At 37.7% G+C, this 24,473-nt stretch overlaps 1 protein-coding gene across 1 annotated transcript; it reads right to left on the bottom strand.

The window, feature by feature from the left end:
• Positions 1–1,631: 1,631 nt before the first annotated feature.
• LOC130742656 (histidine-containing phosphotransfer protein 4-like) lies at positions 1,632–3,445 on the bottom strand. The gene is made up of 6 exons (XM_057594759.1): positions 3,279–3,445; positions 3,010–3,140; positions 2,842–2,913; positions 2,636–2,707; positions 1,978–2,050; positions 1,632–1,882 (listed from the first exon to the last, which is right to left on the bottom strand). The coding sequence occupies exons 1-6, from the start codon at positions 3,336–3,338 to the stop codon at positions 1,835–1,837; spliced, it is 456 nt and encodes a 151-aa protein (XP_057450742.1). The 5' UTR covers positions 3,339–3,445; the 3' UTR covers positions 1,632–1,834.
• Between the last annotated feature and the right edge of the window lie 21,028 nt (positions 3,446–24,473).

The following is a 24,473-nucleotide window of genomic DNA, read 5'->3' as shown; positions in this document are numbered from 1 at the left end:
CTGGCCCCTCCCCAACCGCCATAAACCAAAGTGAAAATGCTACGTAAACACTCATTTTTTACGAACATACCATAGACATACATATTAGTTTTTGACGACCGCAAAGGGTTGCGGCGATTAAGAAATGCCGGTATTGTGTATGTCGATGGTACATATGGCTAAAAGGGGATGTTCATGTATACTTACCCTAACCCAAAGCCCCACCTTGAAACCAACACCTATTTCTCCCAATCAAAATCCTATGGAGACCATTATGCATTCTCGACCAGAAAGGCCATGAGCGAGCCTTCCTTTAGCCACATGGGTGAGTAGAGAGAATGTCGAGAAGAGTAGACTTGAACATTATTTTCTCAAGAGGAACACGATGGTTATTTTTTAGCAAAGCTTGGTGCGTCATCTACATATGATTTTTTTTTGAACAAGTATGATTTTTTGAGATTACTTGGGCGTGTTTATGTTTTGTTCCTATTAACCCAAAATTTTGCTTGATAAGGTTTGTCGACACATAGCAGACTATGGAAGGATTATCGACACATGTCGAGACTTGGCCTAGGAAGAGCCAAAAAAACACTAAGTTAGATTAACAAGTTAAGCTAATAGTGGAATTCAACAAACACAATGCTTGAAGAGGTTACGGAGAAAGCGGGCAGTTGTGAACACGTGCGAGCACCCACGATGCAAGAAAATGGGTTGAGATGCATGCCCATTCCCACGATGCAAGAAGCTTATGGAGCAAGTATGAGATCGTGGGGTAACAAGCCCACGAACCCATTCAGCAAAGGGAAAAACCGCCAAGGACATGTGAAGCAATGAAGCACTATAAATAAGAGAAGATCATTCAGAAAAGGCGTTCCCAACTCAACTCCAAAAACTCACTAAAAAGCTCACATGTCCGCATCAAAGAGACTTCAAGGCCTAACGTGATGATGAAAGAGTATGTTGCAGAACCAGCTATTTACCTTCCCTGCATTTAGTGCTTTCAAACTTGTTGTTTTGTTCGATTTCCTTTTGATTTCCTTTCGATTTCCTGCTTGATGTGATTTTCCTTTTATTTCTAAGACGCATTTCCTGTACTTTGCATTCTGCTTAATGAAATCAAGTTTCCAGTTTTTATAAGTTGTTTGTTTTACTTACAAATTAATTGTCCACCCTTGTTTGTCGAAAAACACCATTTGCACACAACACTTTGGCAAGACGTTTTCCCAAAAGAACCCCCTAATCTTAAACTTTTTGCAGTCGAATTTGGAGAATGTTTGTTTACCAAATATCACCGTAAACAGTTTCCCATAAAATAATACAGTACTCCCTCCGGTCCTATTTATAAGCATGAAAGAGAAGAAAAATCTTGGTCTTTTTATAAGAACCAAATGAAAGTTTGAGCTATATTAATTATTTTTTTCCAATGATGCCCTTATTAATTCTAACTTGTAAAATGTGTCTCATTAATTATTCTCTCTCTTTCCCACTTTCCAATACTAATAATAAAGGGTAATTTTGGAAGTTTATTTTAATTCAAGACAAATTTAATGCATTTTATCTAGTTTAACTACATTTCTTAAACTATGTGAATTTTTTTTTTGTTGCTTATAAATAGGACCGGAGGGAGTAACATTTTTAAAGTAGTCAAATCAGAGATATGCATATTATAGTAATAGGCATAAAAGTACAACAGCAGGATTCCTACTACCATGAAAACAAAAATGATATTTGAAAGCAAAATATCTCAAACGGGACAACATCACTTTCTTCTTGCGGTGATGAACATATACTCTTTCATGTTACTTGATTCACCATATACATTTGTCCTTATGATATGCATAGTTTTACTAGGTCTTCATTTGGGGCGACACGCTGTCTCAGAGGGCCCAGATTGCCTAGCAAACTACATTAATGAACAAAATGAGCATTACAGTTCAACAACACATTGCCAAAGTACAAATTTTCATTACATATGAACTCAAATGTTTCTGTAGTCACCTGAAAATAAGCTTCAAGTTTCTTTTTCAGTGCAGCATACTCTTTCTTTAGTTGTTGGAAGCTCCTTATGCATCTGCTTATTCACAAAAGAACAGTGCTATAAATCATAAATGTTTAGGAATTTTTTTCAAATTGGAAGACTTAAAATATCAATTTATTTATTTTTCATATTTAAAAAGAAAACAAAATGCATTTAGCCTTCAGTACTATGGCTTGACCAAGCTCTTCAATGAAATATTAGTTCTTCATCGCGATTAAGGTTTTAAAAGTTACAATTGTCGTTAATACTTAATAGCTTGTTTAATTTGGACATTTTCACAAGAATACTTCTCACTAAAATTGATTTTAGTTGTAGAATCAATTAGAATTTTCAACATACACAAAGTAGTGATTCGTGATTTTATGTAAAGTTGCGGAAAAAATCATTTGATAGGGCTGCAATTCCAATCGCGGAACAATTGCGATGAGCCGAAAAACCTTGGTATTGTTATTGGGATTGCGATTGCCATTGTGATTGCGGACTGCAATTTAATATCATGCATGATAAAACAATATAATGCAAAAGCTTGGGCCCTTGAGAAAAGCTAGATATATATGATCATTATCATGAGAATATGGGATTACATGAATTATGAAACTTCTTTAAGAGATTGCTTACCCTTCTGCATTTCCTGCCATGCAGTATTCTCTAAATAGATTGCACTCTGCTTTCACCTTTTTGGCTCCGATGCTGCAACCCATTATAAAAGGAAAAGAAACAAAACAATGAGTTCAAATAATTAGGATTATCTGTTGTGTGATCAAACCAACAAAAATGTACCTGGGATACTTTTAATATTTTGTATTGGACAATTTTATATTTACCTTGAGCTGCTTCCTTTGAACTGATGCATAAGTGTGTCCAGCTTGTTGAAATCCATTGAGTTCCTCTCTTTGCTACAAGCACCAAAATGAACCAAATTTATGTATTAATTTAAAAAAAAAAGTACAAAATCAAGAAAAAACAGAGAATAGTGAAATGAATTAACTCACAGTGCCTGATCTATGTTTGAGATAAGGCGCGATGAATCGCGGTAGTAAAGAGTCACAATTTCCTCAACAAAGTTAGGATTAGCATCATCCTGCAGTTCTTCCAGTTGAATAAATTGTTCATCCAGCAATCCCTGTAGAAAAAAGTATCAAGAGTCATCATTGAACTGAAATGGAGCCAACAGAACATTACATTTATGTAAATGTACTTGAGAATTGAGATCATGATGCATAGCAAAGTGAATGAAAAAATGTAAGGAAGAGGGAAGAACCTGATCAAAGAGAGATTGTTTCATGGCAGCAAGGTGCCTGTGGGAGTGGTTTCTGTCCATAGTTAGAACTTAGAAGAAGAAATAATGTGATGTGAGGAAAACAGAGAGAAGTGAACAGGGGAAGTTATTGAAATTGAAGTGTGCATAATATTTTGGTGGGGAGATGAGGGTTTTTATAGCAGAGGAATGAAAAGATGTCACGTGTGTAACTAAGAAATGAGAAGCACGAGGAAAAAATCTTCAACTTTTCTTTTCATTATCAATTGATCATTGAGGCCGAGAGGGTTGTGGGGCTGGATGCAAATTCGAATGTTTTTTTTTTTTTGAAATCTAAATTCGAATGTTGCATTGCATATTTGCATGCACTCTGTTTTGGATACCCCGCACTAGTGTGAGTGAGAGTGAGAGAGTATCTTCTTGAATGTTATTTGCAGATTTTATGAATTCATTTGTAGCTCTAGCTAGAAAAAAAAACAATTATAAGAACTTAAAATGATTGGTGAGCCACTAAAAGAAACCCGCAAAACTTATGCTTGTGGCGGTTTTAGTGGCGCACATAATGTGTTTTAATGTTTTTTACTTTGTGGTAGTTTTAACCGTAAAGAAGTTGGTGTCTTGACACCTTACGTGGTTCGTATATCACTGTTAAATAAGAAGACACACGGAATAAAGAAGAAGTTGGTTGTATCCTTAATTTTAATGTGAAACAATATTGAGTTCAATAGAATTTAAAAAACATGTTAAAAGAATTTTTTTTTTACCTCCACCACTCATACTAAAAAGGACACGATTGAATATAGAATTCAGTAACTATTCCAATGAACTTGGGATTGAGATTCTCAGGAAAGCAAAATTTTCCAACAAACTAGTTTACATAAAATGGACGAAATTCAACAATATAATGTATTCACCTCTTAATAGTTTTATAGGGTAAATCCAATCATATTTAATACACACCTCTCTTTTGAGGTGGAGAGGTGGAATGGTAAGAGAGATAGGAAGAAAAGAAAAAGTAAGAGAGAGAAAATATGAGATGTGATAGATGATAAGATGAGAGAGATAGAAATAAAAAGAGGTGGAAATAGAGTGTTTAAAAAATGAGGTGTGTATATATCATTACTCGTGAAAATATAATTAATTGAGAATTGTTATTCAGATCCCCCACAACTATTCAGACCCTGTTAAATTCGTAAAATCCGAAAAAGCCCTTTATGAAAAAAAATTCGCTCGCACTGTGAAAGTGCGTCCATCACGCAATTGGAAGGTGCGTCGCGTCCATCACGCACTTTCAATGTGCGTTTTGGTCGCACTTTCACAGTGCGAGCGAAACGCACTGATTTTTTTTCCTGTTTAATTTCTAGAAGGAATTTGGGACTGACACTTCTTGGTTAAGGTAATAGGACCATTCTGAGTTCAAATATGCAGTCAGAATCTCCAAATTCCGACACCTTGTAGTAGTCGCTTTAGAACCAGGAGCGGTGCGGTTAGGAAAATTAGACAATTTTTTTATCTTGGATGCGAAGTCGACCAACTGCAAAGTTGAAGAGAAAAATCAAACGATCATAACTTAGCACCTTCTTTGAAGGTTCTAAGATTTGTGTAACTTAGCCAAACCATCTGGTATTTTATTTTGAATTTCAAACATTTTTTATTCCATCATAACACTTTGTTTGGTAGGATAGAGAGAGATAGAGAAGAGAGAGTAGAGAAGAGAGAAGTTGAGTAGAGAGAAATATGTAAGAAATAATGTACACTCTGTTTGGTAGAGAAGAGAGAGATAGAGAAGAGAGAGTAGAGAAGATAGAAGTTGAGTAGAGAGAAATATGTGAGAAATAGAGTAGATTTATAGGTTGTTTGGTATGATAAATCAAACCTTCACTCATCTCTCTTCAATCTCTCTTCAATTTGGAGAGACAAAAAAAGTGGTGGGACCCACCACTTTTTCTCGCCTCAATCTCCCTCCTCTCACCTACCAAACACACATACTTCATCATTCCTCCCCCTAACTCTCTCTTCTCCATCTCTCTCTATCCAAACCTCCCTCTACCAAACAAAGTGTAAATCTCCAAATATTCTAACTTGATTTATTGTGGAGTCTCATAATTTTTAAAAATTATCTGACATCAGTTCTGTACAAATCTACAGTAATTCGTCATTTAAAAGTGTGTTTACTTCGCACGTTATACGTGCGTTAACGACGCACTTTTAAAGTGCGTGCGTAACGCACTTCTAAAGTGCGTTTATTTGCAGAAAAAAATTAAAAACGACAGTAACAACTCTCTACAATTGAAAATTTTCAAAAACGACATAAGATGTAGCTTGTGGTGGTGGTGGCGGCGGCGACCACAGGGGTGGCGGTGGTTGTGGGTTGTGGTGGTGGTGGTGGTGTGTGGTCGTGGGGGGTGAGAGTAAGAGGAAAGAGGTAAGGAGAGAGGAGAGAGAATGTGAGGATGGGTGGGGTTTTTTTAATATTTTTTTTCATTAAGGGTATTTAAGTATTTTTGCACTTTTTTAGGGGTTTAAATAGCTGTTGGGGGATCTGAATAACAATTCTCTAATTAATTATTCATTCTTACCGGATCTAACTTTTTAATCACCCAAAATTTGTAAATAGAAAATGTGGGGAAGGTAACCACGAAGATTAATCGAGGGTAATAGTCATTCGGTTGCTTGGGTTTGGGAATGATATATTAGATCTTGAGCATACATATATTTCCAAGAGTGTATAACATATTTTGAATGATATGATACACATGAAATCCACTACATGCATATATCTAATTTTTATAGTCAATTTTACTCATAGATTTTAAGGATTGAAAAAATGAAGTTCTCCAATAGGAATTTTTCCTTTTAAATAGAATCTCTCGTCCTTGAATAATAAAAGAAACCGATGCACATATCTCTAATTTTATATGGTAGTTAGTGAATTAAACAGTTAGGGTTCATATGAATTAAGGCCGGAAATACGTCCACATATCGTGTCATTTCAATGCTCTGTTAAAAACTTAAAATGTTCTCCATGTCAACACTAATGCGATGCTCAAATGATGCCCCTTTAGTCCTTACTCTTACACCCACTTTTTCTTTGCAGCTATGGTGTTTTATTAAGTATTGAAATTGTTTATTCGACTTACATATATTTTTAGTTTGTGGGTGATACACTCATATTGTCTAGATTCTTAAGATTGGTAACCCTTTTAAAAAAGATTCTAGGCCTATCAGTGATTTATAAACTGATTAACACAATTCTGGTGAATAAGATAAGACTTATTCTTAATGATATCAATAGCTCCTTGCAGAGCAGTTTCATTCCTGGCAAGAGTACGAGTGATAATGCAATTGCGCTCCAAGAGATTGTGTATAAGCAGAGGAAGACAGAAGGGAAATACAGTCTTTAAGCTTGATTTAGAAAAAGTCAATGATAAAGTTGATTGGCGGGTTCTTGAGGCGACTCTGAGGGAGTTTAATTTCCCTAAGACTATCATTCGCCTACTCATGTTTTGTGTTACTACTTCTCATATCTCTATTTTATGGAAAGGAGAGCGCCTTTGAAGCCTTCCCAACCAAGCGTGGCCTCTGGCAAGGGGATCCGCTTTCGCCGAGGAATCTAGTATTACCAATATTGTTTGCTTCCAATTTACATCTAATATTGGTGGATAACTAAGATTCCCTATTTTCCAAATACACATATGAAAAGTGATTTTAATTTCATCTATGATGGAATTCGCTTTAGGCTTGCTCATTAGAAGTGTAAGCTGCTTAATAGGGCGGGGAGAATCACTCTTGCTCAATCTGTGCTATTTGCTATGCCAACCTATTGCGTGAGTCAAGTTTTGTTCCCTTAGGGCGTGTGTGATATTCTGGACTCGTCTATCAAAAATTTCATTTGGAAAGACCGACATGGAAAATGGGTAAACTTGATTGGCTGAGATCATGTTGCTCATCCTAAGAAGATGGGGAGCCTTGGCTTGAGGAAGACGCGTGATCATAATGTAGTTATGCTTGGTAAGAATGTGTGGCAGTTGGCTTATAATGTGGATAAACCGTTGGTCCAATTGGTAAAAGCTTCCTATATTTCTGCTGATAATTTTCTGTTTGGCGAGGATAAGTTGGGTTCTTCTATTTATTTGGAATGCTTTCCACAAAGCAAAGAACATTCTTCTCCCTGGTTTCAAATTCAAGTTAGGTGACAGGAAAACCTCTTTCTAGAATGAACCATGGAACTCTCTCTCCAAAGCCTTTATGTCAGTAAGTGGATGTTGTTCATGTACATGACCTTGACATGCGTATCTGTGATCTTCGAGATGGAGGAGCATGGTGTTTGGATAAATTATGGACAACCCCGCCTGCGAATATCTGAGCTAAGATTGAGTGTTTACATATTCAGATGAACCCAAACGTTCCAGATGGTTTAAGGTGGGTGGAGAACGTCTCTAGTGAGTACTCTACAACATCTGGACACAATTGGATCTTGCGTAATAGGTTGGAATTAGAGTCTCGTGTTTAGGAAACTTTGGGTCTTGGCGATGGATTAGGAAGGTGAAGGTTCCTTTTAAGTACTTGGTTTTGGTTTGGCTCGCTTGTTAGGATGATCTCCCTATAAATTATTTGCGTTACAAGTGAGGGATGGCAGTGTCTGCTACTAGTGCCATGTGCAATGAGGAGGCTAAATCTACTTTGCTATGTTTGAGGGATTGCTAACGTGCAAGGTGTAAGACCCAGAATTTTAGAATTAAATAAATAAATAATTTTCAACTCACGCATAGGATTTTGTGTCAGCGTGAGGGGTGTTAAGTTCAAACGTGTTACAACGTGTTTCAATCTTATTTTGATCCTAACAATTTTTATAAATACTTTTCTCTACTAAAATCTAATTCCAGATGTTAATGACATTTTTCAGGAAATATATATTATAAGGTCGCATGCTTCAACGAATATGTCTAAGCCTTATAAGGAAAAAGAAGTTTACGCAAGATATGACCGCATCGTCCAGTAAACAAGGAAGACACTTATTCTGTATCGTTTCATGCCACGTCATACCTCAGAATTTCAGAAGAAGCCTTTGAGCGGGAAAGTCAAAATTGTATCTCAACTATTTGCCCCATGCTTTAGTCAGAAGGAAACTAATCTGGTCACGTGCAAACTGATTTACCTTTGAAGAGAGAAGTCTCGATGACCAATGAAGAGGAAAAGGGACAACACGTCAACATCACTTTTCCAAAATGTCTCTCTTCTGCAAAGTAGCCCAAAGCTATCACCACCTACTAGCTGACAAAGTACACCTTTTTGGCTAAAGGATAGCTTTGAACAGCAGCATGCATTTAATGAAGCTACCAACCGGAGATTTGAATCAATGGTTAGATGACACTCACAACGGCTACAAACAACGGCCAGATTTTGTGTCTCAACGGCTACACAACTAGCAAGATCATATATAAAGGACATATCTGAAGATTGAAGAAGACAAGAAGAGAAAAAATTATTGCAAGAAAAGAAAGAACTCAGAGCAGTTACTCCAAACATTCTTCAAAGCATTAAAAGCTCACAGCAGATTTCCTAAGAGTCAAATCCGATCTCATACCTCTGCTAAATCAAGAGAGAATACCAAACCTTAAAAGAGCCAAACCTCTTCTCTTACTTCTCTCTTAGATTCTGAACTCTTGTGTGTTCCAACGTCCTTTCAGAACCCAAAACACTTGAGAGTTCCAGTGCCATAAATTGTCTACACCAACTCTTTTGAGAAGAGATTTCTTGTAGAGCCAAACAATCTTGTTGATTGTAGGAGGAGTCCTGTACAATACTTGGAGAAGTCCGTGATAATACTAGGAGGAGTCCTGTACAATACTTGGAGAAGTCCGTGATAATACTTGGAGAAGTCCTGTCTAATACTTGTATTGGAGAAGTCCTTGATACTTGCTAGTGAAAATCTTGGTGGTGGCCAAGTACTGGACGTAGCCCAATCGTTTAGGGTGAACCAGTATAAATTCCTGTGTGCTGATCGTTCTGCTTTATTTACTTACTTCCGCTGCACTAAACAGTTTTTGAAAAGTCACCAGAACAATTTTCTTAAGAACTTATCTTCTTTTCATAAACTAAAGTTTTAACAAGTAATTTTTAAGAACACAATTCAAACCCCCCTTTCTTGTGTTACTTATTTACATATCAATTGGCATCAGAGCTTAGGCTCTAGAACTAACATCTTAACAGGTGTAGAGTAAAGATCCATGGCTGAAGATCAAGCTATCGCTACGGGCTCATCCACCAACAAGCCTCCTTTCTTTGATGGAACTGAATATCCCTACTGGAAGACGCACATGCAACTTTTCATAGAATCCTCAAGCTACAAGTTGTGGGATATCATTGAAAATGGCAACATCGTCTATAAAGATGACGCTGGTGAACCCATCAAGAAAGATCAGCTGACAGAAGCTCAACGCAAAAAGACTATCAACTCAATTCAAAGGCAAAACTATTTCTCTTATGTGCCTTAAGCAAAGCTCAGTTGGACAAAGTTGATGGACTCGCAACTGCCAAAGAAGTATGGGAAGCTCTAGGGCTTGCCTATGAAGGTACAACAAATGTACGTCAAGCCAAAGTAAGTTTACTAGTGGCTGAATATGAAACCTTCAAAATGAAGGAAAATGAAACCATTGATGAAATGTTCACAAGATTTCAAACCATTATCAATGGTCTTCGAAATCTCGATCGCACATACGCACACATTGATCAAATCACAAAAATACTGAGGTGCCTTCCTAAAAGATGGAGACCCAAAGTTACTGCTATCCAAGAAGCAAGAGATCTTAGCACACTAAAACTTGAAGATCTCCTGGGATCTCTGAAGGTTCATGAGATTGAACTTTCTCAAGATGAAAGCCTAAAGAAGCAGAAAAGCATCGCCTTCAAAGCTAACATCTCCAAAAACAGTCAGACGAAAGAAATGTCTGATGAAGAAGATTCCTCAGAAGAACTGTCCAATGATGAGCAAGCACTGTTCAACAGAAAGTTCAAAAAGATGTGGATCAAACAACAAAGAGGAAAAGGCCTGAAGAAGGACAACAAAAGAGAATCAAGTCAGAAAAAGAAATCCTTTCCACACAAAGGTGAAAGCACCTCAACTGCAGACAAAAGCAACATTACATGTTTCGAATGCAAAAAGCCAGGTCACATCAAACCAGACTGTCCTAGACTAGCTAAAAAGCCTGTCAGGAAACCATTCTACAAGAAGAAGAAAGCTCTAGTAACTGGCTGGGATGATTCTGAAAACAACTCTGAAGATGACGAGGAAGAAGAAGATGAAGAATCTCTATTCGCTCTCATGGCTTCAGTAGATGGATCAGATGATGATGAAGATGATGAGGTAAGATCTGAAAACCTTGAAGAAGAGTTTAATGAACTGCTTGAACATTCTTACACTTTATCTGAAAAATACAAGAACCTGAAGAAACAGTTTTCCAAGTTGCAAAAAGAACATGAGAAAGTTTTAAAAGAAAAAGATTCCATTATTCATGAAAATGAGTTTTTAAAGAAACAAGACTCCACAATGGAAGTATCTGCTTTAAAGAAAAGAATCAAAGTTTTGATTGATGATTTATCTACTTTCACAATAGGGCATGACAACTTAGTTAAACTATGTGGAAACAGTTGAGACTTATATGATAAAAGTGGTCTGGGTTTTGACAGCAGTGAACCGTCTAATGAAACTATGTCTGATATATCGTTTACTTCTTCTATTGATAGTGAATCTAAATTTGTTGTGAACTGTTCAATAGAAAGGGAAGGAAAGAAAATCTTATATGAGAAGAAGATTCCTCCCAAGCGTGCAACTAACCCTATAGGACCCAAGAAAATCTGGGTACCTAAGAAATCAATAATTCCTGTTGCAGATTTACTTAACAGAACGAAGGAAACGCCAACAATGGTACCTGGACAGTGGATGCTCGCGTCATATGACGGGAGAAAAGTCTATGTTCCCCAAGATTCAAGTTAGATCTGATGGTGGATTTGTAACCTTTGGTGGAAATCAAAAAGGATTCATTGTTGGAGAAGGTACTGTTGGTAAGGAACCTCTTCCAGTAATTAATAATGTCTTATTAGTTGAAGGGTTAAAACATAATCTACTTAGCATAAGTCAATTATGTGATAGTGGGTTCACTGTTTCCTTTAATAAAGTGAAGTGTAGTGTTACTGATTCCGATGACAAAATCATCTTTGAAGCTCAGAGACAAGGGAATCTATATAAGACGAACTTGGAAAACCTAGCAAATCAAAATGTAACTTGTCTAGTATCATCAGAGGATAATACATGGCTTTGGCATAGGAAGCTAGGGCATGCATCCTTAAGGACCATTACTAAAATCATAAGTAATGACTTAGTACGTGGTTTGCCAAAACTATCTATTAAATCTGATGCTACATGTTCTGCATGTACTCAAAGCAAACAGCATCGTACCTCCTGTCGTGCTAAAAACTTTGTCAGTACTAGCAAACCTCTGGACCTCTTACATATGGATTTGTTTGGTCCCACTAGGGTAGCTAGTGTTTCTGGAAAAAGATTTTGTTTTGTCATTATCGATGACTACACAAGATTCTGTTGGGTCTACTTCCTAAGAAGCAAGGATGAAACATTCCAAGCATTCAAGATCTTCAGCAAAAGAGTTCAAAATGAAAAGGGCTACTGCATCACAGCCATTCGCAGTGACAGAGGAGGAGAGTTTGTGAATGAAGATTTTGAAAAATTATGTGCACAAGAAGGTATCAGCCATCAGTTCTCAGCTCCAAGGACACCACAGCAAAACGGTGTAGCTGAACGGAAGAACAGATCACTTCAAGAAATGGCAAGGACAATGCTCAGTGAAACTTCCCTACCAAAGTATTTCTGGGCTGAAGCTATTGAAACTGCATGCTACATTCAGAATAGAATATCTATGCGACCCATGTTGAAAAAGACTCCATATGAACTATGGAAAGATAGAAAGCCAACTGTATCGTACTTTCATCCATTTGGATGCAAGTGTTACATTCTCAACACCAAGGACAACATCGGAAAATTTGACAATAAGTCTGATCAAGGAATTCTCCTTGGATATTCTTCTCACTCCAAAGCCTATAGAGTTTACAACTCAAGAACAAAAGTTGTTGAAGAATCTATCAATGTCAAGTTCGATGATAGTTCAATCAAGGCCGTTGATCGTTTAGAAAGAGATTTTCTCAATCTAGACCTATCAGATCATGATGAAGCAGATGACGACACAACAAGAGCTCAACCATCAGAATCAGTTCATGAAGATCAATCTCCGTCACCTCCTGGTACTATTCCTGAACAGTCTGACCAAGTCATGACTTCAAGCGGAATCTCACTTCCAAAGGAGTGGAAGTACAGAAGTGATCATCCACCAGAGCAAATCATTGGAAGTGTATCAGAAAGAGTAAAGACCAGATCAGCATTCAGAGAAGAATCAAACAGCGCATTCATCTCAGAGATTGAACCAAAGAACGTTGAAGAGGCTCTACAAGATGAAGGATGGATTCTGGCTATGCAAGAATAACTAAATCAATTTGAAAGAAGTCAAGTATGGACCCTAGTTCCAAGACCAACTGGAAAATCTATCATTGGTACTAAATGGGTCTTCAGAAACAAGATGGATGAAAATGGGAAAGTCACTAGAAACAAAGCGAGACTAGTAGCACAAGGTTACAACCAACAAGAAGGAATTGACTACATTGAAACGTTCGCACCAGTTGCAAGAATTGAAGCAATAAGGATACTCCTAGCTTTTGCATGTCAACATTCCATCAAGCTATATCAAATGGATGTCAAAAGCGCCTTTCTGAACGGAGTAATTGAAAAGGAAGTCTATGTGAAGCAACCTCCAGGCTTTGAAGAACCATCCACTCTAGACTACGTGTACAGGTTGAAGAAAGCTCTGTACGGTTTAAAACAAGCCCCAAGGGCTTGGTATGATCGTCTAAGCAACTTTCTCATGAAGAATGGTTTTTCAAGAGGAAAGATTGACAACACCCTCTTCAGGAAGCAATTGAAGGACGACTACATCCTTGTACAGTTGTATGTTGATGATATCATCTTCGGTGCAACTAGCGATAAACTGTGTAAAGAATTTTCTACTCTCATGCAAAGTGAATTTGAAATGAGTATGATGGGAGAACTGAAATTCTTTCTGGGACTTCAAATCAAGCAAGAGAAAGACAAGATCTTCATACATCAGTCCAAGTACATAAAGGATATGCTCAAGAAATACAACATGCACAAGTCAAATGAGATGAGTACTCCTATGTATCCCAACACTGTTCTGGACAAAAGTGATGAAAGCTCACCAGTTGACCCAACATCGTACAGAGGGATGATTGGTTCACTTCTTTATTTAACCTCCAGCAGACCAGACATAATGTTTAGTGTTTGTCTATGTGCAAGGTTTCAGAAGGCAGATTCTCAGATCTAAGAACAAGGATAAATATGCACTCTGCTCAATAAAAGGTATGGAAACAAAGGTTTCTATTTTGCAGGTTTCGTTCTTCGAAGAACATCCGCACTGTTCTGTCTCCTCACTGTTCAACCAGTAGATCAAATCGTTCAACAACTCTCCGTTCAATGAAGTTGCTCTCAGGAAATCTATATCGTTTGGTTAACAGCTGGCAAAGACATTGTTTAGTTCAATGCATCATTACTCTTGCACGTGCTACAACAGTGAACTTTGAAAGGTCTCATCACATTAAATGCGAAGCAGTTATCTCTCTTACTTTTAACGCGCGTGGTCTCAACTGCTCAATTGTTTAATAGTTTCCCTCTCATGAAAAGAAAACCGCCATCTGCACACCACCCAAAACTGCCATTCCTTATTCCAAATCAAATATATCCAAAAGATTTCCTTCTCTCTCTTTCACCTCACTTCATTTGACATTTACTCTCTCTCTCTCTCTTCCAAGTAAAGAAACCCTAAGCCTTCTCTGAAACTTCCTCTCATTCCCAAATGGCCGGAGTTCTTGCTACCTCTTCCAAAGCCCCTTCCAAATCTAAGGCCCCATCCAAGAAAGGTGGTAAAACACCTTACTCTGCTGAAGAAATGGAGATCATCCAGAGGAGATCAGAGAGGATCAACCGCCAACGCTCTGTTCAACTCAAGGAGGTTGGAGCCGTGAAAACTGAGAAACTGGGTGACAACTCTCTTGTGTCCCCAAGGTACTTTGATCTGAAGGTGTTTGCCTTCGTGAAGATGGCTGGGCTTGCAGACTTACTTCATCAGGACTGGGAGACGGTGTACACCATGGCTCAGCGCGAAGTGTATGTGCCTTTGGTAAAGGAATTTTATGACTGTGCCGTTGTGATAAATCACAGACAAGTCATTAAGTCCAAAGTAAATGACAAGATCATCTCAGTGACTCTCAACGACATGGCTGAAGCACTGAATGTGAAGTTGGAAGTTGGTGAAAAATATTCCCCAAATTGGTTTGCGAAAGTTAATGACTGGAAGTGCATTTGGAAGAACCAAGAGGAACCACTGACTGTGGAAGTGGGCAATCTCATTGATGATGTAAAGTTCAACAATGCTGTGATTAGCAAGGTTGTCTTACCAAAGGATGGTGCAAGAAATTATGTAAATGCGCATGCAAGGTACGCATTGTACAAGATCTTGAAAAGAGTGAAAATTAACCCTGCACACTTGATGTGGAACTACTTGATCAACTATCTGGAGAAAAGCCAAGGATACCTTCCTTTTGGCTCGCTGCTGACCGTTATTTTCGAAAAGAAAGGTGTTATCAAAGAGTTTCTGGAATCAGAGGATCGCTTGAATGAAGATGTGATCTTTCCTTCACCGATCAGACTGGGAGATGTGAGCAAAATGAACATTCCCTTTGATGCCTCTGATGTTCCTGAAGAATACTTGCCCAGAACAAGGAAAAACACCAGAGGAAAAGAAAAGGTATCTGATGAACAGACTGTCCAGACAAGGAAGAAAAATCTGACAGAACTGTCCGATGTGTCAAAGAAGGAACCGTCCAAGAAATCGTTCCTGCAGCTCTCCGCATCGCACCGTTCCCTGAGGACGAGGAAGGACAGTCTGTTCGAATCAAGATTGTGAAGAGTGGTGAACCATTGCATTCTCAATCCAACCCCATCGCTTCAAGAACCAGATCAGGAAAAGGTTCTCCGCCTGTCAAGAATGCTGAACCCAAAAAGCTAAAGAGATTGAGGAAGCAATTTGAAGAATCTCAAGTTACTGTTGAACCACAACCTGCATGTCAGAAAAGGAAGATTTTCTCTGCTGAACCTGAGGAGCCCGTCTTTGATGAGGACATTGTTCTTCACACAAGGTTAGCAAACTCTCTCTTACCTTATCAAGAAATTCCTTCTGAAATGTCCAACAAAGAATTTCTGGATTCACTGTTTGTTGACAATACTCAAACACCACACTCCTCTCCAACACATTCACAACACCACACTGAACCATTGCCAAAACTCCCACCAAACACAAACCTCAATGAACCCTTGACTGAAACAACAAATGAACCACTCACATCTCAACCAAACTCTACCATGAACACTGCTTTCATCACTGACCAAACTGCCGTTGCACAAGAGAATGCCTCTGCATTCCAACTTGTTCAATCTTTGCCTAAGTCATTGATTGCCGATGAGCATATGACTTCTACTCTCAAACCGTTCACGAAAGCAAGCACTAAGAAGGCAAGCAGATCCGGTACTGTTCTCTATTTTTCTCAAGCAAGAAAGAGGCGCCTTCAGACGCTAGTGTCCTCTGCTATCCAACGCAGACGCACCTTGAGGACTACCAAGGGATCGTTCAAAAGCTACCTGAACCTTCTGGCAAGAAAGATTGACAAGTCTTCAAGCAATCAGCTCACCGCTACATGGAAACGACAAGAGGGTGACAACTACTTGTTCCAACTTCACGCTTGCAAAGTTCCTGATCCAGAGTTCTGGAAATTGAGTGTCTCTAAGGGATATGTTGGTACTCTGCCATATTCTCTCATGAATCGGACCTCCGCGCTCTCACTGAAATTTGGAACTTGGGTGTTTGTACTCCTACCCACTCACATTCCTGAAGTTGTTTCTCATTCTGAGAAAGCCAACACTGAAAAAGGAAAGGAGAAGATGCTTGAAGAAGCAGATGATACAGAGTCACAACTGAACAGTTCTGCTGATGGAAAAGAAGAAGATGAATCTGAGGGACTTCAAGCTGATTTCAAGACTGAAGGTGGAAGCTCAAGTGCTCACGTCTTGGCGACTCAATTTGTCACCAGAGAAGACTTTGAAGACCACCGTGACCACATCAACCAGCAGTTCATGACTCTTGCCCAGAAAATCGATCAGCTGCTGACACGCTTTGGCTAAATGGCCAACTCTCTATCCTGAACAATTCGCATTTACTTTTATGTTTTCAGACAATTGTTCACTGATTATGCATATCGTTCCATCATGCTTATCGTTTTATAACTAACGTTTGCCATGTTTACTATGCATATTATACCTTTCTACTAATTTCTTTTCCCTTTCTTTTTAATAATGCCAAAGGGGGAGAAAATAGGAATTAGGAATTATAGAAAAGTTTAAGATCAAGTTCAAGGTTGTTTCCTTAACCTAACACCAAAGTTTTATACAACTCAGGGGGAGTAATATGATTTGAATAAGTTTTTTTTTAAACTTTTATCTTACCCAATTTAGGGGGAGCATAAATTCTTTTTACTCTTGATTATTATCCTTTTCAATAAAAATTGTCATTATCAAAAAGGGGGAGATTGTTAAGTTCAAACGTGTTACAACGTGTTTCAATCTTATTTTGATCCTAACAATTTTTATAAATACTTTTCTCTACTAAAATCTAATTCCAGATGTTAATGACATTTTTCAGGAAATATATATTATAAGGTCGCATGCTTCAACGAATATGTCTAAGCCTTATAAGGAAAAAGAAGTTTACGCAAGATATGACCGCATCGTCCAGTAAACAAGGAAGACACTTATTCTGTATCGTTTCATGCCACGTCATACCTCAGAATTTCAGAAGAAGCCTTTGAGCGGGAAAGTCAAAATTGTATCTCAACTATTTGCCCCATGCTTTAGTCAGAAGGAAACTAATCTGGTCACGTGCAAACTGATTTACCTTTGAAGAGAGAAGTCTCGATGACCAATGAAGAGGAAAAAGGACAACACGTCAACATCACTTTTCCAAAATGTCTCTCTTCTGCAAAGTAGCCCAAAGCTATCACCACCTACTAGCTGACAAAGTACACCTTTTTGGCTAAAGGATAGCTTTGAACAGCAGCATGCATTTAATGAAGCTACCAACCGGAGATTTGAATCAATGGTTAGATGACACTCACAACGGCTACAAACAACGGCCAGATTTTGTGTCTCAACGGCTACACAACTAGCAAGATCATATATAAAGGACATATCTGAAGATTGAAGAAGACAAGAAGAGAAAAATTTATTGCAAGAAAAGAAAGAACTCAGAGCAGTTACTCCAAACATTCTTCAAAGCATTAAAAGCTCACAGCAGATTTCCTAAGAGTGAAATCCGATCTCATACCTCTGCTAAATCAAGAGAGAATACCAAACCTTAAAAGAGTCAAACCTCTTCTCTTACTTCTCTCTTAGATTCTGAACTCTTGTGTGTTCCAACGTCCTTTCAGAACCCAAAACACTTGAGAGTTCCAGTGCCATAAATTGTCTACACCAACTCTTTTGAGAAGAGATTTCTTGTAGAGCCAAACAATCTTGTTGATTGTAGGAGGAGTCCTGTACAATACTTGGAGAAGTCCGTGATAATACTAGGAGGAGTCCTGTACAATACTTGGAGAAGTCCGTGATAATACTTGGAGAAGTCCTGTCTAATACTTGTATTGGAGAAGTCCTTGATACTTGCTAGTGAAAATCTTGGTGGTGGCCAAGTACTGGACGTAGCCCAATCGTTTAGGGTGAACCAGTATAAATTCTTGTGTGCTGATCGTTCTGCTTTATTTACTTACTTCCGCTGCACTAAACAGTTTTTGAAAAGTCACCAGAACAATTTTCTTAAGAACTTATCTTCTTTTCATAAACTAAAGTTTTAACAAGTAATTTTTAAGAACACAATTCAAACCCCCCTTTCTTGTGTTACTTATTTACATATCAAGGGGAACCTGACTTTCGTTTAATGTTTGGATTTATTTTATGAAGAAGAAAGTTCAGGAAAAGGCTAAGGATTGTATCAAAATCGATAACTTGACTCATTTACATGACTGTCTTAGAACGAGAGCGTTTATAGAGAGTCAAAGTACTCTTAAAACACTGTAGAAATTAAGTCATAAGAATTCTGGAGATATACATAATTGCTCGTATACCTTCCTATGACAAGCAGATTAATACGAAACCCTGGAATTTACGAACACTCATTTCCGATACCGGGAGGTTTGTTGAAACTGAATCCCTGGTTTTTCTAGAGCTATTAAATTAACCTACGATGAAGACTTTTCCTATTCGGAGCTTCAAATAAAGATTTCATTCACGGACGCCCACTCTAATCGACGTTCCAAATCTTTCTTCAAAAGGAAGTTTCGGCATCCGAGGTCAAAATCATAAAGTGCATAAAGTGCATTTTAAGCCGGTAAACATTAAAAAACAAGCCTCGAAAAACAAAAATCATACTGATATTTATTTGAAGAATTAGAAGATTCAGCGGGAAGAATATCGTGTCTAAAATACGTTGGAATCAGTAGGAAAAATCGGAATCGCGAAATAATCATTTTCTCACGTTTTCAATTTCCTATAAATAGGACTTCAAAAAATAAAAAAAAAATCAAAAAAAAAATCACACAACACACACACACGGCCGTGAGCTTCTTGGAGGAAAAGGAGGAGATTTGATTTTTTCCAATTCTTGACCGATCGTCGTTTTGTTCGTTGCTACGCGTAGGCCTCGAGGTACAGATGTTATTTCTTTCTTCTGATCTTAAATTCCGTCGCTTTTTTTTTATGTCTTTTTGTGCTCCAAGTTTTGAGCTTTTTGTAAAACTGTCCAAATAGGTTGATTTTAGTGTCTAAATATATTCTCTTCGTACCCAAGAGTACTTCTAGCGGATTAAATTTTGCCGAATGTCGCCGGAATTCATTTCTGTAGGAAATACCCATTTTTGGCTAAAGTTCCGTCCTTTGGGCTTAAAACTCTCGACTGAGCTTAGCGTCAGTAGGATTAGTCGTCATAATCGTCGTTGGTATCGACCCCATCTAATTTGTTTTTCGAAATTCTGATTTTGAGTTTCCGAGCTAAAAATATTGACCAAAATACCCCTCCAACAGTTTTCGACCCGATAATTTTTCTGAGAGTTTCCCTGGCCTAGATATCGCCTAAGAATAGCTAGGAATTGATTTAGATCGAAGAAAAAGTTCGAAAACCCTATTTTCCATAGTGGCCGAAACCTATTTGCTTGGGTACCGTGTCCAAAAATAATTTTTGGGTCTCTATGACCTGAGCCATTGCGTAGCTCTTTCAATTGTCGAAATTTTGGCGCCGGTTTCGTGTCATTCCGAGTTCTGTAGCTCTAGTTATGCTCGTTTTAGCGAATGAAGTCTCCGTTGTCAATTTGTGCTTAAATAGGAACTCTGAAGCTTTAGAGGCTTCCTTTACGATTTCGATTAGTATTAGTAGATCGTGTTGCTCCTAGTGAAGCTTGTGTTGATGATTGTGTTTCCTTGTTCTAGGTTCACTACTTCCATGCCCGACTTCTACTCACGAAGGTAAGGGTAACTCAGTTTTAGCGCGTCTTTGAGTCCTGCCTGCTTTTATCGCACTGCATGCGTTTGAGATGAAGATGTTTATATTGATTGACATTAGATTATGATTATTATGCTTGCAATGTTGTATGCTTGCTTATGTTGACTGTTTCTGAGGCTTGTGCCAAATGTTTTCTGAAGGCTTCGGCCGAGTGAACTTATTGAGACGTGTGTCTCCGTTTTCTGAGAGGCTTCGGCCGTTTACTGGTTTCTGTTATTACTGCTTTCTAGTGGATATGACATGGTTATTGTTGATACTTGACTTGGTTATTGGATTTGGGAGTTGTGGATTGATTTTTGGCATATAGGGCTGAAACTTAAGTGACATTCAGTGGTTGTCGTTCCACATGTCTGTCCCGTCTTTCATGGGCGTTATTAAGTGGCAGTGGAGTGGATATTTTCACAGGACTGTCCCATCTTTTATGGGCATTATTAAGTGGCATTCAGGGGAGTTCGGTTCTCCGTCTGTCCCGTCTTTCATGGGCGTTATTAAGTGGCATTCAGGGGAGTTCGGTTCTCCATCTGTCCCGTCTTTCATGGGCGCTATTTGGTGATAGTTCAAGGGAGTCCGTTTCCCGCTCTGTCCTGTCTTGAGAGACACTATTGATCGATCCATTTTTGTAGCAGCATATAGTTGCATTATAGGGAACTAACACCTGACCCTATGTTGTTGGATTTTGGTTTATTGGTATTATATTGTTGAGGTTTTGATATCTGATTAGATGTGATTTTGTTTATATATGATTTGATGATATGTAGTGATATCGTTTATATCTGATTTGAGGTTATTGTCATATGATTTGATTCTATATTGTTGAAGTTGTTTATACCTGGTCTAATTCTATGTTGCTGCTTCTATTGATATCTATCTTTGATTATATTGTTAGCTTATATACGAGTTTAGTTATGTTGCTAGTTCATTTACCATGATAGGTAATTAAATTTGAATAGCATGATTTTCTCTTTCATACATGGTATTTGCATGGAGTTAACCCTTTCTATTTGCTACTTGTTGTTTGGGCGCTTAACGCTATTAGGCGATGGTGAGCCTTCCGCTAAAGCTTAGCCGTTCGAGTTGGAGACCGTGAACGTGGGCGGTCGAGTAGAGATGGATGAAGCAGTTGCTTCTTCCTTTTGGTGGACTATGTCTGAGTTTCTTTCCCCATCTGAAAACTCTGTTGTTTAAACTTTATCTCCGCCACTGTTCCAGTGAGCGTACTTATTTTGGAAACCTGCTTACGATATTGTATGACACTATTATTATATGTCGGGAACGGGTTGTTGAATAAAGTCTATGTTATGTATTCAATTATGTTCAGTTGTTTCGAAAAGGAAAAAAAATATATTGTGTTTTCTTAGGATTACGAAATAGTCCTTAGATTTTGTTAGGTAACTAATGTGACTCCTCAGTTGAGAAATTGGGGCGTTACACAAGGTATACCTGGATGCTTGTGAATTTCGACGTGGATGCTACTGGCTAAAGGAAATCCTTTATAATTCTTCCCTATTTATATATCCACTTTGTGGTGGGAGTGGCGGAGGGTAAGGATTGTGTTATGTTTGGAGATCCAGAGAATGTCGTATTAGGCCATGTACGTTCTGATATATGCCATAACTGTTGACATTGCTCACGTTTTCCCCTCTGCTTGCGGTGGTGGCTCGAGGCTTCCCAGGTCTATTAAGTGGCATGCTTACTAGCATAATGGAACCGTGTTAGATGTTGATGGGAATGTGTTAGGTAACTCACGTCGTGGTGGATTTGGAGGATGCTTTAGGAGCTCTGATGGTATGTGGATAAGTGGTTTCTATGGCTACTTTAATATTATGTTATCCTCCATTTGGAGCTTTTAGTCCTGCTTCATGGTTGAGATCAAGGGTTTCGTATTGTGGAGTGTCAACTGACTCCCAGGATGCTCTCACCTTGGTGAAGAGTGTTCTATCCTATAGAAATGAGTATGCTTCTCTTATTTGGGATATTAAATACATGTTGAACCACTCTTGGAAGGTGGAGATTCACCATACTTTGAGTGAAGGGAATGCTTGCGCTAACTTCTTAGCCAAGCATGGTACTAGTAAAGGAGAGATGTTAGTTCGGAGTGCGTCCTTGCTCGAGGGAATAAGCCCTTTGTTGCTTGTTGATGCAATGAGTATCTCATTTGTAAGGTTTTATGTCGGACTTGCTTGCTCGTTTTCTTTTGTTTTTATGCATTGTACCAAAAAAAATACACTACATTTAAAATGGTTTCTAATTTGTTTCTAAAGATATTAGCTTTTTTTTAATAAGAACATGTAGTGTAGTAATGCTTTTTTGATAATTTTTTTCTGTCATCTGCCACGTAGCAATCCTAATCAGATATAGGTTTTTCACGTAGATTTTTCAAATTGCTTTTAGTCCTCCAAAATTTATTTTAATCGTTTTTTATCATTCTCTGCCCCTTCTTCTTCTTCCCTCTTCTTTTCTCAAGCCTCCAAAACCACCACCCAGCCACCACACAACCTCCACATCTTTCCCCCATCTCACCCAAATCTTCGCCTACCTCCCCAAACCTTCCCCCACCGAGACATTTCGCTCTTGCCTCCACTCCTTCTAATCATAAACACTCATACCCCGAATTTACGAGTTGTTGCCCTAACCCACCACACCTTGGCGTCGCTTTCTCCGTCGAGAACAAGAAGGCCATAGAAACTCATTATCATTCTTGGGATGATAGGTTATTAGAGCATCTATGACCAAGTGGTCTAGAACTTAATCCTTGTTGTCTCATTATTCTAATAAAAAGTGACATTTTAGCACATGGTAGGTGAGTATGTGTGGTGTCCATGCTTCAAACCCAAGTGACTCTTGCGTGAGGGGACTTGTTAAAAATATAATATAATATAAAATCATTCAAGTCCTTTACCCAACAACTTAAGTTTTATGGGATAATTGGTTCACGACAATGTTAGATATATGATATATAACTATTCAGAATCTTTACAACAACTTAAGCTTTTGGGATGTTGGTATTTGACATGGTGTTAGAGTAAGGGGGGGTGCTCAAATCCCTTGAGACTAACATTGGAGGGAGAATGTTAAACTTATTTGTTCAACTTCACTCTTAGAATTCGATGAGCTTAACATCCCAACCGATGACACTTGTAATGGGCACAACCCCTTGAACTTGATGCGACTCTGAATACTATAAAGAAATAAGGTTGTGCCTTTACCGAGGGAGGTTGTAATAATGTTAATATACAAAAGTATTAAAATACGATGAATAATAAGATTCCTTTCTTAAAAATATCTATGGATTTTAAGGTTCCTTTGGAAATATCTCAAAACATTAATGGTTCCCTTAAACTTGATGCGACTTTGAATACTATAAAGAAATAAGGTTGTGCCTTTACCGAGGGAGGTTGTAATAATGTTAATATACAAAAGTATTAAAATACGATGAATAATAAGATTCATTTCTTAAAAATATCTATGGATTTTAAGGTTCCTTTGGAAATATCTCGAAACATTAATGGTTCCCTTAACAATATATTTGAATCTTAAGAGTTTCCATAAGCATAATACAAAACCTTAATGAAACATGTCAAAATAATGATAAATTCAAAGAGTTTTTCTATACAGATTTTTGAATTAATAAAAAATTGCATTTCTCTATAGATCTTAATTGTATAGCTTCACTGAATTATTAATCAAATTATACCCATAGTTTAAATTAATTATTAAGTTCCTTTACATTAAAAAAAAACTTCTGAAATAAGTTTTTCCCCCACTAATTGTAGTAAATTTATGCAACATTGTACAAGTAAGATTAGAAAATTTTGGATAGCATCAGAAAACCATGTTGTTGTGGCAAGATATGATGCAGAGAGAATAAGAGGGGAAAATCAGCAAGTGACCAAAAATCCCAATGATTGACACAGGAATTTTGCCATGCACCTCAGTGGCCCTCGTCATGTCCCTCTCTGCAAGCAATTTCAGGAAAGCAAAATGTTTTAAAAAGTGTTGGTGAAGAGATTCTATCCTACTCACTCTTTATTCCTCGGCCACACTAATAATTTTGCATTTTACCGTAATTTTAACTTCATTGTTATTTTTTAATATGTATCTAAATAACGTGTCTCCAAATGATAGTTCAAATAGTAAAGGTCAAAAGATATATGAATTGGGGTGAGAAAGATCCAAGATCAATCTCTGGACTGAACAATTTATCTTTTTGATATAAAAAATACAATGTAATAATATTGAGTTTTGAGATATTGTGTTTATTTATCTTATATCAATTTTTTTTCTGCATCGGAGTATTCAAAAATCAAATATTGATATCCATTGTAAAATTTATGTTTGTATAAGTTATTAAAAATACTTATGGGTATAAATATTTTTAAGAAAATAATTTACCTATCGCTTC

Source organism: Lotus japonicus, chromosome 3, assembly GCF_012489685.1.
Source record: "Lotus japonicus ecotype B-129 chromosome 3, LjGifu_v1.2".
NCBI classification, from domain to species: domain Eukaryota; kingdom Viridiplantae; phylum Streptophyta; class Magnoliopsida; order Fabales; family Fabaceae; genus Lotus; species Lotus japonicus.
Note: the sequence above shows the minus strand (reverse complement) of the source record. Positions and strands in the feature narration are given on the sequence as shown.

Bases quoted from the DNA above. Each gene is read 5' to 3' on its own strand.
- LOC130742656 (XM_057594759.1), bottom strand. From the start codon at position 3,338: ATGGACAGAAACCACTCCCACAGGCACCTTGCTGCCATGAAACAATCT. The intron at 3,141-3,278 runs GTTCTTCCCTCT...TTTTTTCTACAG, and splicing joins AACAATCTCTCTTTGATCAG to GGATTGCTGGATGAACAATT. The intron at 2,914-3,009 runs GTGAGTTAATTC...TGGTGCTTGTAG, and splicing joins TCAAACATAGATCAGGCACT to CAAAGAGAGGAACTCAATGG.